At 40.2% G+C, this 18385-nt stretch overlaps 2 protein-coding genes across 10 annotated transcripts in view; both read right to left on the bottom strand.

The window, feature by feature from the left end:
• Positions 1-138: 138 nt before the first annotated feature.
• ABHD10 (abhydrolase domain containing 10, depalmitoylase) lies at positions 139-13316 on the bottom strand. The gene is made up of 6 exons (XM_009095477.4): positions 13311-13316; positions 12201-12363; positions 9113-9296; positions 8184-8295; positions 7115-7252; positions 139-6059 (listed from the first exon to the last, which is right to left on the bottom strand). Exons 1-6 carry the CDS (start codon positions 13314-13316, stop codon positions 5718-5720), a joined length of 945 nt encoding a protein of 314 aa, XP_009093725.2. The 3' UTR covers positions 139-5717.
• Positions 13317-13724: 408 nt separating this feature from the next.
• Positions 13725-18385, bottom strand: part of PHLDB2 (pleckstrin homology like domain family B member 2) — a 75425-nt gene continuing 70764 nt past the window's right edge. For 5 of the 9 annotated variants that reach the window (XM_050981041.1, XM_050981035.1, XM_050981056.1 and 2 more), the window contains one exon: positions 17025-17564. In XM_050981041.1, the coding sequence (XP_050836998.1) occupies positions 17308-17564 (257 nt within the window). In that variant the 3' untranslated portion in view covers positions 17025-17307. Of the gene's footprint in view, positions 15674-17024; positions 17565-18385 lie in introns of those variants that run through there. The other 4 variants (XM_030233977.2, XM_030233978.2, XM_050981071.1 and 1 more) reach the window with 2 other exon arrangements.

Below are 18385 nucleotides of genomic sequence, written 5' to 3'. Positions count from 1 at the left end.
TCTTAAGTTTTGGGCTGGATTCTCCTTTGAAAGAAACCCGGAAGTCTTCATATCAATTGCTTATCTCTCCCCAGCTAAAACAGTACCTCATGAGAAGTATTTGGTTTGAAAATTATGCATTGCAATGTACATTCACAGTAAAACAGAAAGCAAGTAGCATCTTTATTTCACTGAAATATAGGTCAAAACAGACAGCAGAATTTACAAACAAAAACCCCCTAAAAGATCAAATCCTCTAACTACATAAATGCTGCTTCTTATGGTTAGGGATTTAGCTTTGCCCTAAGGAACTCTTTCAAGAGATACTGTCCCAAGGACTAGCACATTCTGGCACACTTTCTGCTAGCAAGCCATAACCAATTAAGCCCCAAACCCGATGATTCTTGTACAGTTGAGATCTGATCCTAGGCAGGCTTCAGGGAAAGCTTTTCCCAGGCTACAGTCTGGGCAGCCCACTTGCATCACTCCAGCCCCTAAGTATGCTACTGTTCAGCAGACCTTTGCCACTGATACAAGCACCTGCTTCCATCCCAGCAAGCAGCAGTGACCTTCTCATGTTGCCAAGTGGGAGGCAAGTAGACAGCATGGTGCGGATCAGAAGGCCCAAAAAGAACACAACCTTTCATGTGCTAGCCTAGAAAGATTTCAAATATGTATTTTAATTTCAGAACCGAATGACTGGAAGTTTTAGGAATTGTCATTTGCTTTTGCTTCCAAATATAAATGCAAAGCTAGCTGAAGCTCCTTGCCAGACACAAATCAAGAGACTGTAGCAGGTTGAAAATGTGTCTATCTGTGACCTGCAATTACTGCATCATAAGGAGGATGCCCATTAATCTTTAATGGAAAAGAAGCACTGGACCACATAACATACATATGCAGGACTTGAAAGAGAAATACAAGGTCAAGCCTACAACCAGACTGCAGTAAGTCCTGTAATTTAGATTTACATATTAACATGACCAAGGCTGTAATGTTTTTCTGTTCTAGGCAAATATATATTGTAGAGAGATGAGGTGCTACAGTCACAAAGCAAATGTGAGCTATAAAAACTGACCAACATGCAGTAAATCTATGAGCAGTGCATTTCCGAAATCTCTTAATCTCTTTTTCCCAACAGTAAAATCTTCCCTTAGAAAATTCCCGTAGAAGCAAAGTGCCATTGACAGGGGCATTAAAACCTCATGCTCAGCAAGCTGGCTGCTATTTAATGTAATGGCTGAGTTCCCCCTGCCTTTCTCGTCCCTGCTGGGCTTGAGAACAAACTTAGAAGGGTGAGCGTGCACACTAATGTTTGGTATTTCTGTCTGCACTCCTTACACAGCTGATGAATTTCCACCAAGTGTTGGTGAAATTTTACATTCATACACATCTTAATGAATTTGGTCATCAACACAAAGCAGAGAGATTGCTCATCTCAAAGACAGGTCAAACACAGAGCCCTCTTCTATTTCCCTGGAAGTCTTTAGTATAACATAACTTTTCAGCATTTAAGAAAACTGAAAAAATGTGAATGGGTAAGGTAGGTCTCTTTGTAACAGCAGAACTGAGTAGCTTAGAAAACAAGTTCAAATCTCATTATTCCCCAGGACATGATTTTCCCCCCAACTTGTTTGGGTTTTTTTCCCCGCCAGAGGAGAAAGAAAGTGCAAGCACAAACCTAATGTAGAAACTCTTACCACAGCACCCGTTCAGAAATTGTTACAACTCTGTGTTGCATCATGACTGGAGCACTGACAATACTTGAGCAGCTGCAGATAACTGACTGGTTGAATATTCCTCTCTAAGCACATTTTAATTTGATATGAAAAGTATGGTACCATAAATCTTTTAGCCCCATTGAGTAACAGCATATACAAGACAGCATGTAACCAAAATTAACATAAAAATAAAACAGCAGGAGGTGGTTTTTCTAAGGCCTATCCAGCCAGGCTTTTTTTGTGAACACTGCCTTTTTTGCATTTAGTGTTGATGCAAGAGAAAACAGCTTAGCTAAACTGAAACTAAATGAAACATTTAACACCAATTAAGTTAAACAGCCCCCAAAACCAAAAACCCCAAATCAGATGGTGTGTAATACAAAGCCAAACAAGAGGAGAGACAAAACAAGTGGAATATTTAACAAGATAAATACATGTATCTAAAAACGTGGAAGTACAGCTCAATACGAACAAAATAAGAGCACTTGTTTATTAGGAAACGAGTTAGCTTTAGAAACAGAATATTTCACGCAAATCAAGCTTACTGTTGAGGAACTGTACACTATATGTTCACAGAATGCTTAGCATTAGTCAACAAATCACCAGTCTGTTAAAAAAAACCCCAAAACAGAACATAATTAATTACAAAGGACTTTAAAAATCTGCATCATGCAGAGTTTTCCAAGTGTGTAATATCCTATTTTAATACAGTATCTCTACAGAGTAATGAAATATTAGTTTTTAAACATGACTAATACTGAAAATAATTACTATGTAGGCATCTACTGACATAGAAAAAAGCAATGCCCCAGGCATTAACACAGAGGACAAAACAGTACCAATTTGGAATGACACCATAATATGTGAATACCACATTATCTGAGATTGTCAAAACTTCCTGGTAGGTCAACAGCTGCTCAGAGGTAGGATGTAAATCTCCCTAGTTATCACTATCTCTTCTTTCAGGCATGTCAACATGCAAAGTTGCCAATAGTCAAAATTCTGGTAATTTCCAGCATGAACACAGGGAAAATGCTTATGGTTTGCAAAGATAAATATCAATGGAATTACTACACCAAAGTCAGAGAAAAAGGTCTGTCTGCACAAGGTCTACCTCTTCATATCTAAGCAAACCAGATTTACAAAAACAAAAAGTGAGCACAGAGAGAAGGACACTAGCATTCACTGAATTTCAAAACACTACCTGTAATATTGTCTTTATGAAGAAAGTACCATCTCTGCCTTTGCATTTAGACTATATGTAACAAACTTTGGGGGTACCTGTACTGTAAATGCTGCCACTGATCTCCATTTAGCCAGCAGAGAAGGAAAACAGGACTTTTCAGTAATGCTGTGGTTCAGCAACCAATGCTGCAGTTCTGTATTCCCAACAATTATGACAACCCTGTTTTACACTGAATTCTCCCACCTCATGTTATTACAGCAAAATAATGGAGGGGGCAATAACAGAAATCACTAACAGCAAACAAGGAAAAAAAAAACCAAGGAAAAAAAACCCTCCTGAAAACTCTTAAAACAACAGCTCCACTTCACATTTGCTTTCACCTATCGTGCTCTAAGGCATTGCAACAGACACCTTACCTGTAAAATATAAATTATTTAATAAAGGCTAACATGAATCATGAATACAATGCAACTCTTTCAAGACAAATATACAGCTACAGTTTATGCAGGCACACAAAGCCTTTACCTTGTCTGAAGTACTAAATTGAATATTTACAGGTATAACTCCCTATTAAGAAAAAAAGCTCAAAACTTTTCAGTCACTGAAATAACTTTAATATACATGAAGAAACAGTATATATATTACAACTGGTAACTCTTGGCATTAATTAAAAGTAATTACTTTGGAATTATTGCAGTCCACTTGTTTCAGCCTCTTCTTTCATTATGAGCCAAACTAATCTAAGATGTGACAAAACTGGATTTAAAAACCTATCATGGCTTAGGGCAAGAAGTTTTAAAATAATTTTGATTTGACTGCACCTTTAAAACCCACAAAATCTGGTTTTTAGGTATTATCAGATGCAAGTCATACAAACACATATAAAGATGACAACTGCTTAACAGTACATAAACACGAACACAGCTCCAACTCCAGGAATGCCATTTGCATTAACTTTCTCAAAAGTTAGAAACATATTTCAGAGGTTTTAAAGCTAAAGTGAATTGCATAGTGATAGAAACAGGAGAACAGTCTATGCCAGAAATACTTGGGAACAGGATTTCATGAAATGTTCTAATTTCCTCAAGAAATTATCCCAATCTAGATCATCCTGAGCTGGATAGAGACTATTTATAAGAGCATGTTGTGACAGAGCAAAGGGAATAATGGGTTCAAACTTAGCGAATAGGTTTAGATCAGATAATTAGGGGAAAATTCTTTACTGTGAGGCACTGGAACGAGTTGCCTGTAGGAGCTGTGAATGCCCTGTCTCTGGAAGTGTTCAAAGCCAGGTTGGTTGGGGCTCTGAGCAACCTGGTCTAGTGGACTACAGCCCTGCCCACGGTATGATGGCTGGAACCAGATGATCTTTAAGGTCCCTTCCAATCCAAACCATTCTATGATTGAGTTAGGGAATTGGTACACTTGAAGTAGAAAATTTGCAACTCAACAAGAGCCATCTTTTTTTACTCTTATATCAAAATTCAGATTTTTTCATCACAGCTTGTTTTTTGCAAGCCTAAATAGGAACTCATCCAAAACTTTGGTTTTGTTGTTGCCGTGTTTTGGGGTTTTTTTTAACTTTAGTTATTTGTTTGTGGTGGTTTTTTTTTTTAATTAAAACCCATTACCTAGGCAAAACCCTGTTCAGCACACTTCTACTGACATAGCTAAAACTGAAAATTACAAACTCTCTAGAAATACCTTACCCCCAACAGCTCTAGTGTTTTAAGGTAACAATAGTGATGCCATTTACTACTTCAAATAATAAACCCAGAAACAATTATATGCTTTTGACTGATGTTACACATTAAGCCTGAACTATTTCCAGCCTCTCAAGTGTACTAATGGTACTGTATTTCTATACAAAACCCAGATAACAGTCATATTTGCAATTAAATCCATTTCCTAATAAATTCCATGGATTTACATTTTAAGACTTATTCAACTATCAAGTTCCATTTACAACTTCTCAGGGTTGGACTCATGCAGCTGAAGACACTGCGCCAAGCAATCCACAGCTCTCAAGTCATGGGAAAGAGGCAACGGTGCTCTGTGGCACTGTAGTCCCTACTCTGAAGAAGTTACTATTAAAGTCATCTTATTAATCCAGTTTTAGTTTACACCAAGATTATTTATTGTTTCCTTAACAGTAGGCCCACAAATGAATGATAAATGGCAGTCTGGAGAAGATCACACAGATCCTCCTGATAAACACATATAAAGAGCTCTTAAGGCTTTGAGGCCCTGCTTTCTTCAAAGTCAAATTCTTCCCTATGTAGTACCCCAAGCACACCATCAGGGTGTGCTTTCCACTGTTTAACAGCATTTCAGAACAAAATAACCATTTATCTGAAATCTGTTTATTGTGTTTCATGGTACTCACTATTCTAATAACTAACTTCAGTAAACACTCAAGTTGTAGTCTGCCTTGCACAGATGGTTTAGACATAAGATACAATGATGTTACAGCAGAAGGACAGTAACAGGCGTCAAAGCTGAAAATAAAGTTTTACTGTACAGGCCAATAGCAACAAAAAGTAATCAACATGTCAGTACAAAATTGTAGGAAATTTGTGAAAAAAATGGGTAAAATGGTGAAGGAGAGGTTCTGAGCACAATAGCAGCACTCCTTCACACTTTGGACTGTGTGCAAATGCAGCAAGAATACAATTCCTGTATTTACAAAACAGAGGTAAGGAAATAGCAGATAAAGCTCAGTTCCTGCTGTGACAGTCACAGGCCTGCCACCATCTGGGTAAGAACAAGGCTTCTGTTACTCAAGGAAAAGAGTCAGGTTTAGAGTTCATGCACTAATGCTACTCTTCAGCTTATGCTACTGTTGACAGCTTGTCAATTAGATCATCAACAGTATTCACGAGGAGCTTTGTATCCTCCTTGTCACTCATCCGATGCTGGCCAATTTTGCGGAGAATAACATCCACGTCCTTGCTCAAAACACGGTCAGCAACTTGCATAGAGATCTCCCAAGGGACATCCCCATCCTTCATGCCATGGATAAGGCGTATGGGACATGTCACAGGAATAGGACTATTCAGCACACAGTGATTTTCTGCTTCTCTGATGAAGTCATAGGTCAAGGAGTAATATCCTTCCTCATTTTGCTTTGTTTGATACTTCCATTCACCCTTTTCTTCTATTTCTTTTTGTGCCTATATAAAAAGGGAGCAAAGAATAGACAAAACACATATTAGGAGTACTTAAGGAGTACCTCATCTTATTTCTGTTCTAAAAGCAGTAAGACTCCCCCAAGCACAAAATTTCACCTTGTTGATTTTTATTATCATGGGTGTATTCCTGTTCTCCTCACAGCATCTGAGAGGACAAATGCCCTATCATGTCACAAAAGCTGCCCTCCGAACCTCTCCTGCAAATTAATCTAGTTAAAATTCACCAATGAAATCAAGTTTCTTAGCCAGAATCTATCAGAAAAGAAAAATATGTACAGCCACCATGAACAGTAAATCTCCTTGGCTTCAATCAGTTCACTGATCCTCAAACAAGGGGGAATCCTAGGGAAAAGACATTGTGCAGTGGTCAATCTTTTCAGTCTTTGCCACACTATGTATCTCTAAACACTATATTTCCAGATTGTTAAGTATTTTCAGATTCTGAGTTCTAAATAGTAATACTGACACTACAAAGTACCTTAGAAAAAACCCAAACAAATTGGGAAAATATTTTCATTATTCTAAGGCATACATTATTTATTGCCATGTAACACATTTACTTTCCTGAAGACTAGACATTATTACCATCAAGGAAGAATCTCAAAACAGCAGTTCCCACTACCTAAATCTTACAGTCTTTAAAAACACACTAATCTGAAGAATTTCCTTTCTATGCACACAACCTGTGTCATACGCATCTCATCCAGTGAAACCTCAACTACTTTAGTGGCTACTTCTCCATCCTTCTAAGCACAAGGTTTCAATTCCAATGCAAATATAAGATATTCAAAACTGAAATCTAATGGACTGCAAACAGCAGGGATCTGACTTCACATCCTCTAAACCACAATAACAGAAGTACATTCTGGCTAGTGCTCACACTAGTCCCTTAAGCTACTTAATACTGTAAGCTTACATTAATCAAACACAGAAAACTTACCCTAAAATTTGCAGGAAAAGTACAGTTTAAATAACATCATTTCTTAAATTCTTGGTAAGATTTTTAGACTGAACTAAAGCCAGCCATCAACATTTACCTCAATAGGAAGTCTCTTAAAAGTTGTTACAACATGATCTGCTGCTACAGCAACTCCAACCAGAGCAGCTACTTTATCTGGACGTGCTATTGCAGCATGAAGCATCAGCCATCCACCCATGCTGGAGCCCACAAGAATCTGGAAAACAAAATCAAAAAAAGAGAAGAAAATATAGTGTTCTACAGGAAATGGCTAATAGACTCTTTTCTTCTTGCACAAAATACCCGTTTTCACTTGGTTTAACTATATAAACCTTGGGCATAATCCTGCTGTCCTTACCCAGGCAGAACTGCTGTCACCTCCAATGGAAATTTTGCCTGAGTAAGCACCACAAGATCTGGTATTTATTATTCTGTGTGGCATGGCTGGTTATTGCTGTCTGAGACTGAAACACTGTAAACAAAATGAGAGTTGAAACAATTCAGTATCATATGCATACTTCTATGTTTCCTTCTCAAGATAAATGCACATGGTAAAGACTCAGTGCAGTCAAAGAAGTAAACAAAAGCAATTCATAATACAAAATTGGTTTAAACACAATACTAGGTATTTCTAGATTGTAGGAGATTCCAAGTTTCTCACAGCAATTTCTAAAGTAACTGAAGAAATCAAATGATGCCTCTCCTGCCTATTTAAAGCTATTTGATCATATGGAGTATCTTGTAATCTTCTTGCAAATACTTTAATTAATGCATCAGCATGGTACAGTGGCACAATTTTCATTAACAGGGCTGCACTGCGCAGAAACAATTCCTTGTCCCCTGTCAGGTGGCACCTCTACCATGAGGCTTTCTCAGACTCTCTAGGACAACGGCCTTGCTCTGAGTAGGAGATCCTAATAAACAGCCTTCAGGAGGTCCTGCCAAGCCATGCTTCCATGATTTTGTGACCTACCTGGCTGCAAAAGAGCTCCTATGAATGTGACCTCTCAAATGATTCAGCTTGGAAGTGAGCAGGTGTCAGCCGTGCAGCAAAAGCTACTGCTGACAAGAGCTACTATGACATATTTTTGATGAAGGTTCTACCCTGAGAGAAAAACAACATTCTGTATTTAAAAATAAGATATAACCTGTGGTCCATCTGTAAGTTCATCCAGTATAGACAGAACATCTTTTCTCCACTTCCCAATTGTACACTCTTCAAATTTACCATCTGAACTTCCACATCCCGTATAGTCAAATCTGAAAAAATAACCATCAACACAAAAGTCATAGTACTGTCTACAGCAACACAGACACTAAATAAATAGTACTGTATCAGCAGGGAACAAGATACCACAGTGAGTATTTTCTTACTTGGTCCTATTTATCACTAGGACCAGAAATCACACAAAAACAGTTTCAATACAAAAAACACAACTAAGTTATGCAATGTAGCATTCTCTATCATTTGAAAGAACATCATAACATTTATAAGAATAGGCAAAAAAATTCCCTTACAGACCAAAAAAAACCCCTCAGACACTTGAATTTTAAAGGTACTTTTAAATGTCCAAACTCTTTCAAACACTAAACCCAAACACAATGACTTATGACACATTCAGAGAGACAGCATACAATCTCGTCTATCAAAGGACGGCATCACCAAGCAGGGGCATGTTCTTCTAAACCCACAGAAGACACAGGGTAACTTAATCAGACTTGGCTCGTAAGGACAGTGCTTATAGTGGTAACTTAAAATACGGAACTCCAGGTCCTTAATTTTTAATTTTTGCGCCTACAGCCTGATTGTAACAGGTAGCACTGGTTATACTACAGAAAACTAGAGAATTTTCTGAGTTACTTTCAGAATACCTTCCCCTGATTTACCTCAGTCTCTCCACTGACAGAAATCCTACATTTGGAAACAGAAGAAAGACTTCTTGTCTTGTATACGAGCTCCTTTAGCACAGGGAGCATCCCAATCCAAATGCCAAAGTTTATGTATTTATGTTAAAACCCCTTCCCACAACTCATGAGACTAGTTTCGTTTTCTCAAGAACAATACTCTTCTATGTACCTGATGAAGGCATGACCTAATGATTTGCAGAAATCTTCAAGGGCAGTTGCTTTCTGACCATTCATATTTGAATTGAAGCCTGGAAGGAAAATAACCCCTGGATTTCTTCCTTTTAGTTTCTGATAAGCAATATTTGGTCGATCTGGTCGAGTGAGAAAGCTGACTGATGACTTCAGCCTGCAAACTAGTAAGAGGAGCTATTTAGTACAATCATGATAACCTTGGCAGAAACACAAGTTTTTATAAACCCATGGTTTGGCAAATATGGACACATTATGTGAAAATAAGGTATTTTGGCACAAGAGAGATGAAAAAAGCATCTCCTATGTTCCTTAATGACTGACAAGTACTGATGCACCTGAAAGACAAAGTTTATTGCGATTCATTCTCAAATCATTCATCACCAACCATGTAAATAGTTCACTCAGCAATTAGCAAAGTGGTTGACTGAAAACAAACTCTCAGGCTTCCTAGACTTCATCAGTCCTCATGTTTCATACCATCTTGAACATATTTACTCGTTTCACAAAAAAATCTTCCCATTTACTATTAGCTTAGTTTAAACTTTTATTTTCAGAAAGCATAACTTTGAGACTAGTGTACTCTGTGCAATGGAAGTTTACAAGTACGTGAGGTGACAAATTTTTCATTAGAATTAAAACTGAAGGATAAAACTGCACCTTTATCAAAGCCCTGGATCCACACGATAGGGGCAAGTTCATTACCAAGAACTGGGAAAGAATCTTGCACCTTTTTCATCATGATGAGCGTAAAACAACATTAGCATTGTTTAAGTCAAATGAAATAAATAACATCAAACAAGGAAATGAACACAGGAATGTTAACTAATTAATAATTCCGATGAATCTTAACAGCTGCTACAGGACTTAATCTAACTTTAGCAGTCAGTTGTACCTCTACTGCAGGTGAGGACAAGTAATTCATAGAGAGCTGTTAAGGAGACTTAATCTACTCTATTATCCAACTGAGCAAGATAATTTCTTAAACTGAAAGCTTGGTCAAGTCTTGTAAGACTTTGACACTTAATTCTTAGATTAGAACATCACTGGCTTTTCAATAGGGAGGCACAGGAATGATGCAACCCAAAAATAAAATGCCAGGGGTGGATAAATAGTACAAAACCCAAGCCCTCACAGTATCACACCACTTGTCTTGCAGCCTTGCAGCCTTGAGTTCTGTCACAATCAGAGAGATTACATTCATTAGCTTGTTGTTAAACTTGGATGTGCATGAGTAAGTGTGGATACATAACAGATACAGGGTGCAGCTAGCATTCAGAACTTATCTACAGTCCAACAGAAATGGCATCATTTGAACTATAGATTAAAACCATAATACTGCTCCTCAAACAATGAGGTTATTCTTTATCCTACTGAGGCATGAGTTGTTTATAAACGGGAATGACTTCCACAGGAAAGGTATTCAGATGCATCCACACTGTGGCTTTTGATTTGTGTGTGTCTCTCACTGAGCCAGTCACTTACTCAGGGCCAGCAGAGTGCAAGTGCCAGTAAGAGGAGATGAATCAAGAAGTGCTAAATTTATTAGAAAAATAACTGGGAATATTTTTCTCCCCCTTAAGCCCTGATAGCCATCTCTGAAGCCACTTGTCTTCCATGCTGCAGCACCCTGGAGGTGTCCTCCAGGGACACCTATGAAATTACTTTGATATTGGGCAGCGTTCCAATTGCAGCTACAAGATACAACCACTGTCTAAGCTATTTCGCAAACTATTCTTCCATTTAACAAGTTAATGGAAGCACCAGCAGCAATTCCAACCTGAATAATGAAAAACCCTAAAGCAACCACCGCAGAAAACCCTAAAGCAAAGCACAATGCCGTCACCCTCTCAGTTTCTCTTCAGACAGAAAAAACCATCAGCAGCTACCCAGTAATTTCTCCTCCTGATTTTAGAAAAGACCTTAGTAAGAGCAGAGAAGCATTTCTGAAGGGTGCAAGGCAGGTATTAGTGTTTATAAAAGCAAGTTACAGACAGAAGGTTATAGCTACAGGAAGACCACAGGACCCTTGCCTGATGGTATCTATGAAATTCTCTTAATATTGGAGTCACTGTGAACTTTTATGAACACCAGAAACTGTGATTGAGACCAGTGTTACATTACACATCAAAGCCAAAGAAGTTCCCTGAACTCTGGGAATATTCCTGCACTGAGATCTCCCTACTCCCAGCAGTAGCAGATTAATGCTGCTGTGACAGGTAATGGACTCAATTCTGTCCACACTTGGTTTCATGCAACCATCCACATTCCAGCAGGAACTGCTGCTTGGCCTGGTCCCAGGGCACCTAAAGACACACTCAAATAAACAGATACTCTGATAATATTACTATTACAAACACAGAGAAAGGCAGAACAACACAGCAACAAAATCCACTGTATTCAAGCTTTTATGCAGCTACAAAATGTGCTACTACTACCGTAGTAGCAATTAAGTTTTACTCATTGAGCAACCTTAGATGAGATTCACCGGTCCAATTAAAGGCACTGAATAAACTCAACAGCTCAGACAAGCACGAGGTCTGACACATCAAAAAGGGACCCTGCGTGATTGGCCAGAGGCCGAGCTCACTCAGAACCGGACGCCAGCAAAGCTTTTCAGGCAGCTGACGAAGCTTTACAGGCGAGCACGTTTCACACCCGATCAAGCCCTGGCGCACGATTCCCAGCTCCTCAAAACCCATCTGGGCAAGAGCTTAGAGCCAACCAAACACACCTAGGAAAGCAGCTGCCCCTGCCCTGCGCACAGTCACCGAGCCCGCCAACCTCCCCCCCCCGCACCCCCACCCCCAACGCGGGCCAGGCGGGGACGGGGAGGAGACGCCTGTCAGGAACCCCGTGCGAAGGGAATCGAGTTTAAGATGCCCGTTCCCACCAGAAAGCCGTGCCCCGGCCCTTCCCGATGGCGACGGCGCTGAAGGGGAGCAAAGGGTGCCATCCGCAGCTGCCCGAGAGCCGCACGGGTGCCGTCACAGTCGGCACCGACAAACATCGTCTCCCCTCCGACTGGCAACCCTTCTGCTCTGAGCTCCCCGCGGCCATTCCCTTACCCAGGACCGCCCGGGCCGCTCTCAGCGGTGACAGCGATCCCCGCAGGGCCGAGGCACGGCCGGCCCGCAGCAGCACTCCCGCCATGGCCGCCGCTGGCGCACGCGCCGCCCACCTCCCGCGGGAGTGAAGCGACGGCCGGGGCGGGGCGGGGCGGACTCCGGTCTGCGGTCAGGGCCGGACCTCCCTGGAAACTGCAAAGTTTTCTCAATAAAAAAAGCCAAAACATTGACAGTGCGTTTCCCAGCGTGCGTGTTTCCCTCGAGCTAGCTGTGCCTTGTAGCCAAGAAGGCCAGAGGTGTGCACTGGGAAGAGCACTGCGAGCAGGTCGAGAGAGGTGATCCAGCCCTTGTGCTCAGCCTTGATGAGGCAGCTCTGGAGTCCTGTGTCCAGGTCTTGGCTTCTCAGTACAGGAGGGACACTGAGCTCCTGGAGCGGGTTCAGTGGCAGGCTATGAGGGCGATTGAAGCGCCTCTCTTAGGAGGAGAGGCCGAGCGAAAGGCCTGGGCCTGTTCAGCCTCGAGAAGAGATGGCTGAGAAGGGACCACGTTAACGGGTTCACACCTCCTTGTCTTCTCTCAGCCTTAGGTATATGAGCACAGGAGCCAAAACGACATCTTTATGCACATACATCTTTCATATGGAGGCCATGGCAGCCACAAAGAAAATAAATATAGAATCTCCAAATCATTTCGATTGGAAAAGATCTCAAATATCATTGAGTCCAACCTTTGACAAATACCACAACATCAACTAGACAATAGCATCACCTGTGGTTATGTCCAGTCATTTCTTGAATACCACCAGGGATGTCCCTCCACCACCTCCCTGGGCCCATTCTTGACAACCCCTCCTGATGTCCAACCTCCCCTGGCACATGAAAATGACTGCTAGAAAAGGCCAGTGCCTGCAAAGGGAAGGGTGTTTTCCATTCAAGCACCAGGCCAGCACCTGTAGGTCATGGGACACCGCTGAGGAGGTTTTTAAGAGTGAGACTCGATGGCTTGCAATTGCCCAAGAACCTTCAGGGTAAGCAGGTATTTCACTCCCAGGCAGATAAGCTTGAAGAACTTTTATGATCAGTGCAGACTAATCATAAAGGGGGTGCCTACCACCATGTTCTACTTACATTGTCTTGATATACACCACTACAGAACCCAACCCACTTCATGATGATGATGATGGCAAACTTAGTGAAAACAAATCAATCATGAAAACACACTTCTTTTCATTTCCACAGTGAGTTAATACTCACTGTGACTCATTTGACTCAAAAGTCAAATATTGGGAAAACTTTGAAATCCTTAAACTCAAGCAGTTTCTGGTTTGCAGAAAACAGACTACACTCTTAATTTCACTGCCCTCTGAAAGATTATTTTCCATAGCTCTTTTATGGAAAATACATGGAATAGTTCAATTAAGTGTTACTGAGAAATACAGTGTTGTTTGCATGACTGTATACAACTACTTAAAAGACAAGCATATATGTCTCAGGACATGCAACAAGAAAATATTTGAAACAAGTATATCTTTAAAAATGTTTATTGAAATGCCTTCATTGCATCATGCAGGGTACAAAAATCAGTATTAGAAAACCTTTATAACTATACTTGGGAATAAAATCAAAATACATCAGGAAAAAATAATAACTGTATAAACAAAAGCAATTTATTTAATAGCATTTTAAATTATAGATTGCAGGCTGTGATCTGCACAGATGATAACAATTATCTTGCAACAACAGTCTCTTCTATGATTCAAGTAGAAACTGATGTTTGTCATGCTGTAACAACCACATCACCTGTACATACCACAAACCTGTTCATTACAGATACAGGGTTTAAAAAGTATAACAAAAATATTCTGCCAGCATACTTCTATTCTTGTTTCAGTTAATTTGTTCAGTTAAAAGCCATTAACTTTTCATCAAAGAAAAAAAAGGTGAATGTGCTTTCTTCTCGTATACAAACCACAGAGTAAGTTTCAATTATAATCAAATAGAACCTCTTTAAAGTCATAATATCACACTTTCTTGAAGTTCATTTCAATTAAATAATTTATATTTTTGCAATATTACTCAAGGACTTGGAAGTGATTTTAAAATGGGAGACCACTGCACCATCAGTATTTTTGCTGCTTTAGGAATCTCAATCCCTACTACTTCAAACTTTCAGAATTTTTTATTCATACACTGCTTAGTGTAAACTCTTGGAATTCCCCTCTCCCTTTTTGTTCTATTTGACAGCATTATTCTGTGCAGATATACATTAAACAACAAAACAATTCTCTGGGACTGAAAGCTTGGCTCCAAAGAATTCAGACAGGTAGAGATTTTGGTGCTGGCTTCAAGGCAGGCAATATTTGAGAGATTTCAATAGAGTGAAAGATTTCACTTGGCACAGAGTAAGATTAGAATGACACTGGGACCATATGATATAAAAGAAAATTGCTGTAGAGTCCAGAATCAGCTTATTCTGTTCAACAGGGAGGATTTAAAAAACCCCTCTTTATGAGGAAGTTAATACATGTGTTTCCATTTCTCATCCTTCTGGAAAAAAATGCAGCTTTATAAAGCTATCCCTCTCGGGGTTTCTTTTTTTTCACTTGTTGAGCTCCATAGATGCAAACTTTAAACACAGAGTTGTTGCCACAAAGTGTTTGAACACACAGAATATAATCATTTAATTACATTAAAAGCCATTAAGAGTTTTGGCACTGTCCCTTTACAGAAAGTTAGGTACAAGTAACAATATGAAAATGTAAAGGAATCATTTAACTCTTTGGCTCTGTTGTAACACTTAACTACTAAGGCAAGAACTGTGTGTACTTAGGGATTATTTTCTGTTTGTATTTCTATAAAATACTTGACTAAAGGTATTAAAAAGTCACCTAATCATCTATAAATGTCAAATTTTGCATATTAAAATATATGCTTATTACACTTTTTTGTTTCACTACTAGAATTTTTGCATATCAATGAGAACACGCACACTTGTAAACTGTTCAGTATAAATTTATGAAGACATTCTCTGTATAAGAGAATTTGTAGAAACTTACAATTCAACCAGGATGCTGTAATTAAAATTGCTTGATTATCCATTTTGGAGCACTATGATTCTCTCAAAAGCTTAAGCTCATTCATTCCTATAAAGATCAACTATAACAGGTAACACCCCCACCTTTTCAATGCATTTGTAACCCCCTCTCAATCTGAGGTTTTGGGTGCACATCATAAGGAGAACATTTCAGGGTATTCACTGGCTTTTCAGCTGTCACAAGCTATGGCTAACTTCATTAGGTATGTTATTGCAGGATGCCCTATTGCTCTCTTTTATTATAACATGAAGTGGGTGTAGCCTTCTGCGCCTGTAACAATGACATCCATCCATATCCTCATGGCTTCTGGAGAAGGAGCAACCATGTAGTAGATGCGGTCATGGGTCTTAACACTGAAGGTCAGCAGTGGGTTGGGACTCTCAAATAAAACACAAAGAAGATACCAAAAGAGTGAAATCAAAGCCATTTATTGGTATCAGAAGGGGATTAGCTTACAGGGATATTTATGAATAGGGCTAAGAAAAAAGATAAAGTGCTGTACAGTAAAATAATGAAGCCACAGGGGCTAGCTTCTTAGCTGGACAGCTGGTTCCCTGTAGGGTTAAAGCACCCCAGGCAAGCAGTCTTAAGGCCGGATACCTCAGCCCTTTGGGGGCTGAGTGCCCTAGCCCCGACTACTACACAGCCATGGCCTCTTAGCAAGATCAGTGATTGTCAGCTCTTAGTAACATCAGCTCTTTTATGGTTTCAGCTCTTTAGCTTGCTACAGGCTCTGGCTGGCTGTGGCTTCTGGAAGGCAGACGACGGAGAGAGGAGAAGATGCATTGGCTGTTCCACGATGGTTTATTGAGGGTTTTGCGAAGGGTCCGAATGCAGCTCTTCAAACAAAATGGGCCAAGACAGCCCCTTTTATAGGGTTGGGGGGATTGGAAACTGACCAGTTGTAAGGGTTAGGGAAACTAGCCTATGGGGTCACAGAGAGATAAGCAGGCCTGGAGGACCAGAGTGAGGACTTCTGGTTCAATTCCTACAACTCAGCAAATACCTATCTCTAAACATTCCTCCACCTAGCCATACCCGGCCCTGTGCCTGCTACACTGTACCACTGCATCTTATATTGCAGCAGAGATGCATTTAAAGTGTTTGTAGCCACCATAAACACCTTTTCCAGCATTTTTCCAGTAGACTATTATACAGTACTACAGGGCTCCAAGCTGTTGTTTCATGCCCAAATAAGTAACTCCCCCACTCTGTCCAGTGGCTTCCACCAACTGTTCACTGTAGCAGGCACAGGGCCAGCTACGGCCCCATGGAGGAATACTTAGAGATAAGAATATGCTGAGGAATTGAACCAGAAGTCTTCACTCTGGTCCTTCAGGCCTGCTTATCTCTCTGTGACCCCATAGGCTAGTTTCTCTAACCCTTACAACTGGTCAGTTTCCAAGCCCCCCTAACCCTATAAAAGAGGCTGCCTTGGCCCATTTTGTTTGAAGAGCTGCATTCGGACCCTTCGCAAAACCCTCAGAATAAATCATCGTGGAACACTCTGATGCCGCCTTCTCCTCTCTCTCCAGTCTGCTCTTCTGAAAGCCACGATCAGCCAGAGCCCCTTGGCAAGCTAAGAGCTGAAACCATAAAAGAGCTGATATCACTAAGAGCTGACAATCACTGAGCTTGCTAAGGTGGCCACAGCTGTGCAGTAGTTTGGGCAGCCCCCGGAGGGCTGAGGTATCCGGCCTTAATACTGCTTGTCTGGGGTGCTCTGACCCTATGGGGAATCAGCTATCTGGCTAAGAAGCAAACCCCTGTGGCTTCATTATTTTTACAGTTCACAGCTCATTTAAATTACAACTGAGAGGCAGGGTGTACCATGAACTGCTGGCACACCCTGGGACTGAGGCGTGCAGCCAGCCCTTGACTTGACTTGTCCAAGTCGCTGATTTCAGTGGTCTTGCCACTGGACTACGGAACTCCTTGCAGCAAAACTACTTTGCAGGTAGACACTTATCTCTGCTTCCATCTGTATGAAAAAAGCTGCCAAAACAGTGCTAATCACTGATTAGCTTCCTCTTCCTTTTCCTCCACTCCAGGGTTTGTTTTTAAGTATTTGTTTGGGTTTTTTTCCCCTCCAATAATGTTAGTTCTCCCTTTAATTTTACAGCCGCTACCATACTTAAGGTACTCTGTGTGATACATAGTTAAAACAGCAATAACAAAGTTTACCTTATATGCATTCTTTAGATGATCATAATAGACTTCTTCAATAGCTTGAAAATATATTACACCTTTTAATTTAGTTTCGTGTTTGTCTAAAACAGAAAAGAGAGAAATTACTTCAGAACTGAAATGACCACTAAGAAGCAAAAGCTTAATTTGCATTTCCATATATTTTCAGTTGATAAGTAACTGATTTAGCAGTTCTGTTTCTGAAATCCCATTGATACCTTCAAATTTTCTTACTAGTTTGTTGGTTTTATTGAGAGATGCATTTTTTACTTTGCGTTCTTCTTCACCTAGTTTCTAAAGATAAAAGCTTTTGTAATTTCCTCATCTATTTGCAAGTCACTCCCTTCACTGAGCTGGCTAAATGTCATGGAGGGTATTAGCCCACAGAAGGACAGATGTCTCAGATATATCCAGTCTTCCAATTCCATGAAAACCAGCCAGACTTCACACAGTTCACAGGCTAAGGCCTCCAGTTTGCCTTCAAGTGAAAACTGTAATGACAATCAAATTTTCAATACAATCTGACAGCAAAATCTTTTTATTAGAACATAGTTTGTGCATGTACTTTTTTTTTAAAAAATGCTTCTTCACACGTGAACTTAAGAGTCACCACTATAATTTTTCACAAGGAAAAGGAGCAGGGCAGGGCAGCATTCACCCTCCATTTTCCTGCAGTGGAGAGAGAAATTGTTAAGAAGCATCCCAATTGCATGTGGACACTGAAAGGCAAACTTCCTTTCACTCCCAGCACTTTTTATTAGAGAAATATAACATTTTCTGCCCTTAAATCATAGTATCATCTCAACACTGAACAGTCATGCAGAACATCTTTATCAGTCCCATGAGGGATTCCCCATGTGTCATTTAAACACATGGGGAACTCAGCTTACATACTATGTATAGC

The sequence above is a fragment of the Serinus canaria genome, chromosome 1, assembly GCF_022539315.1.
Source record: "Serinus canaria isolate serCan28SL12 chromosome 1, serCan2020, whole genome shotgun sequence".
Taxonomy (NCBI): domain Eukaryota; kingdom Metazoa; phylum Chordata; class Aves; order Passeriformes; family Fringillidae; genus Serinus; species Serinus canaria.
The sequence above is the reverse complement of the archived record's forward strand: the minus strand, read 5'-3'. Positions and strand labels throughout refer to the sequence as shown.

Bases quoted from the DNA above. Each gene is read 5' to 3' on its own strand.
- ABHD10 (XM_009095477.4), bottom strand. The intron at 9,297-12,200 runs GTAAGGGAATGG...TCCTCTTACTAG, and splicing joins AGCGGCCCGGGCGGTCCTGG to TTTGCAGGCTGAAGTCATCA. The intron at 7,253-8,183 runs GTTATATCTTAT...TTTGTTTTCCAG, and splicing joins AACTTACAGATGGACCACAG to ATTCTTGTGGGCTCCAGCAT.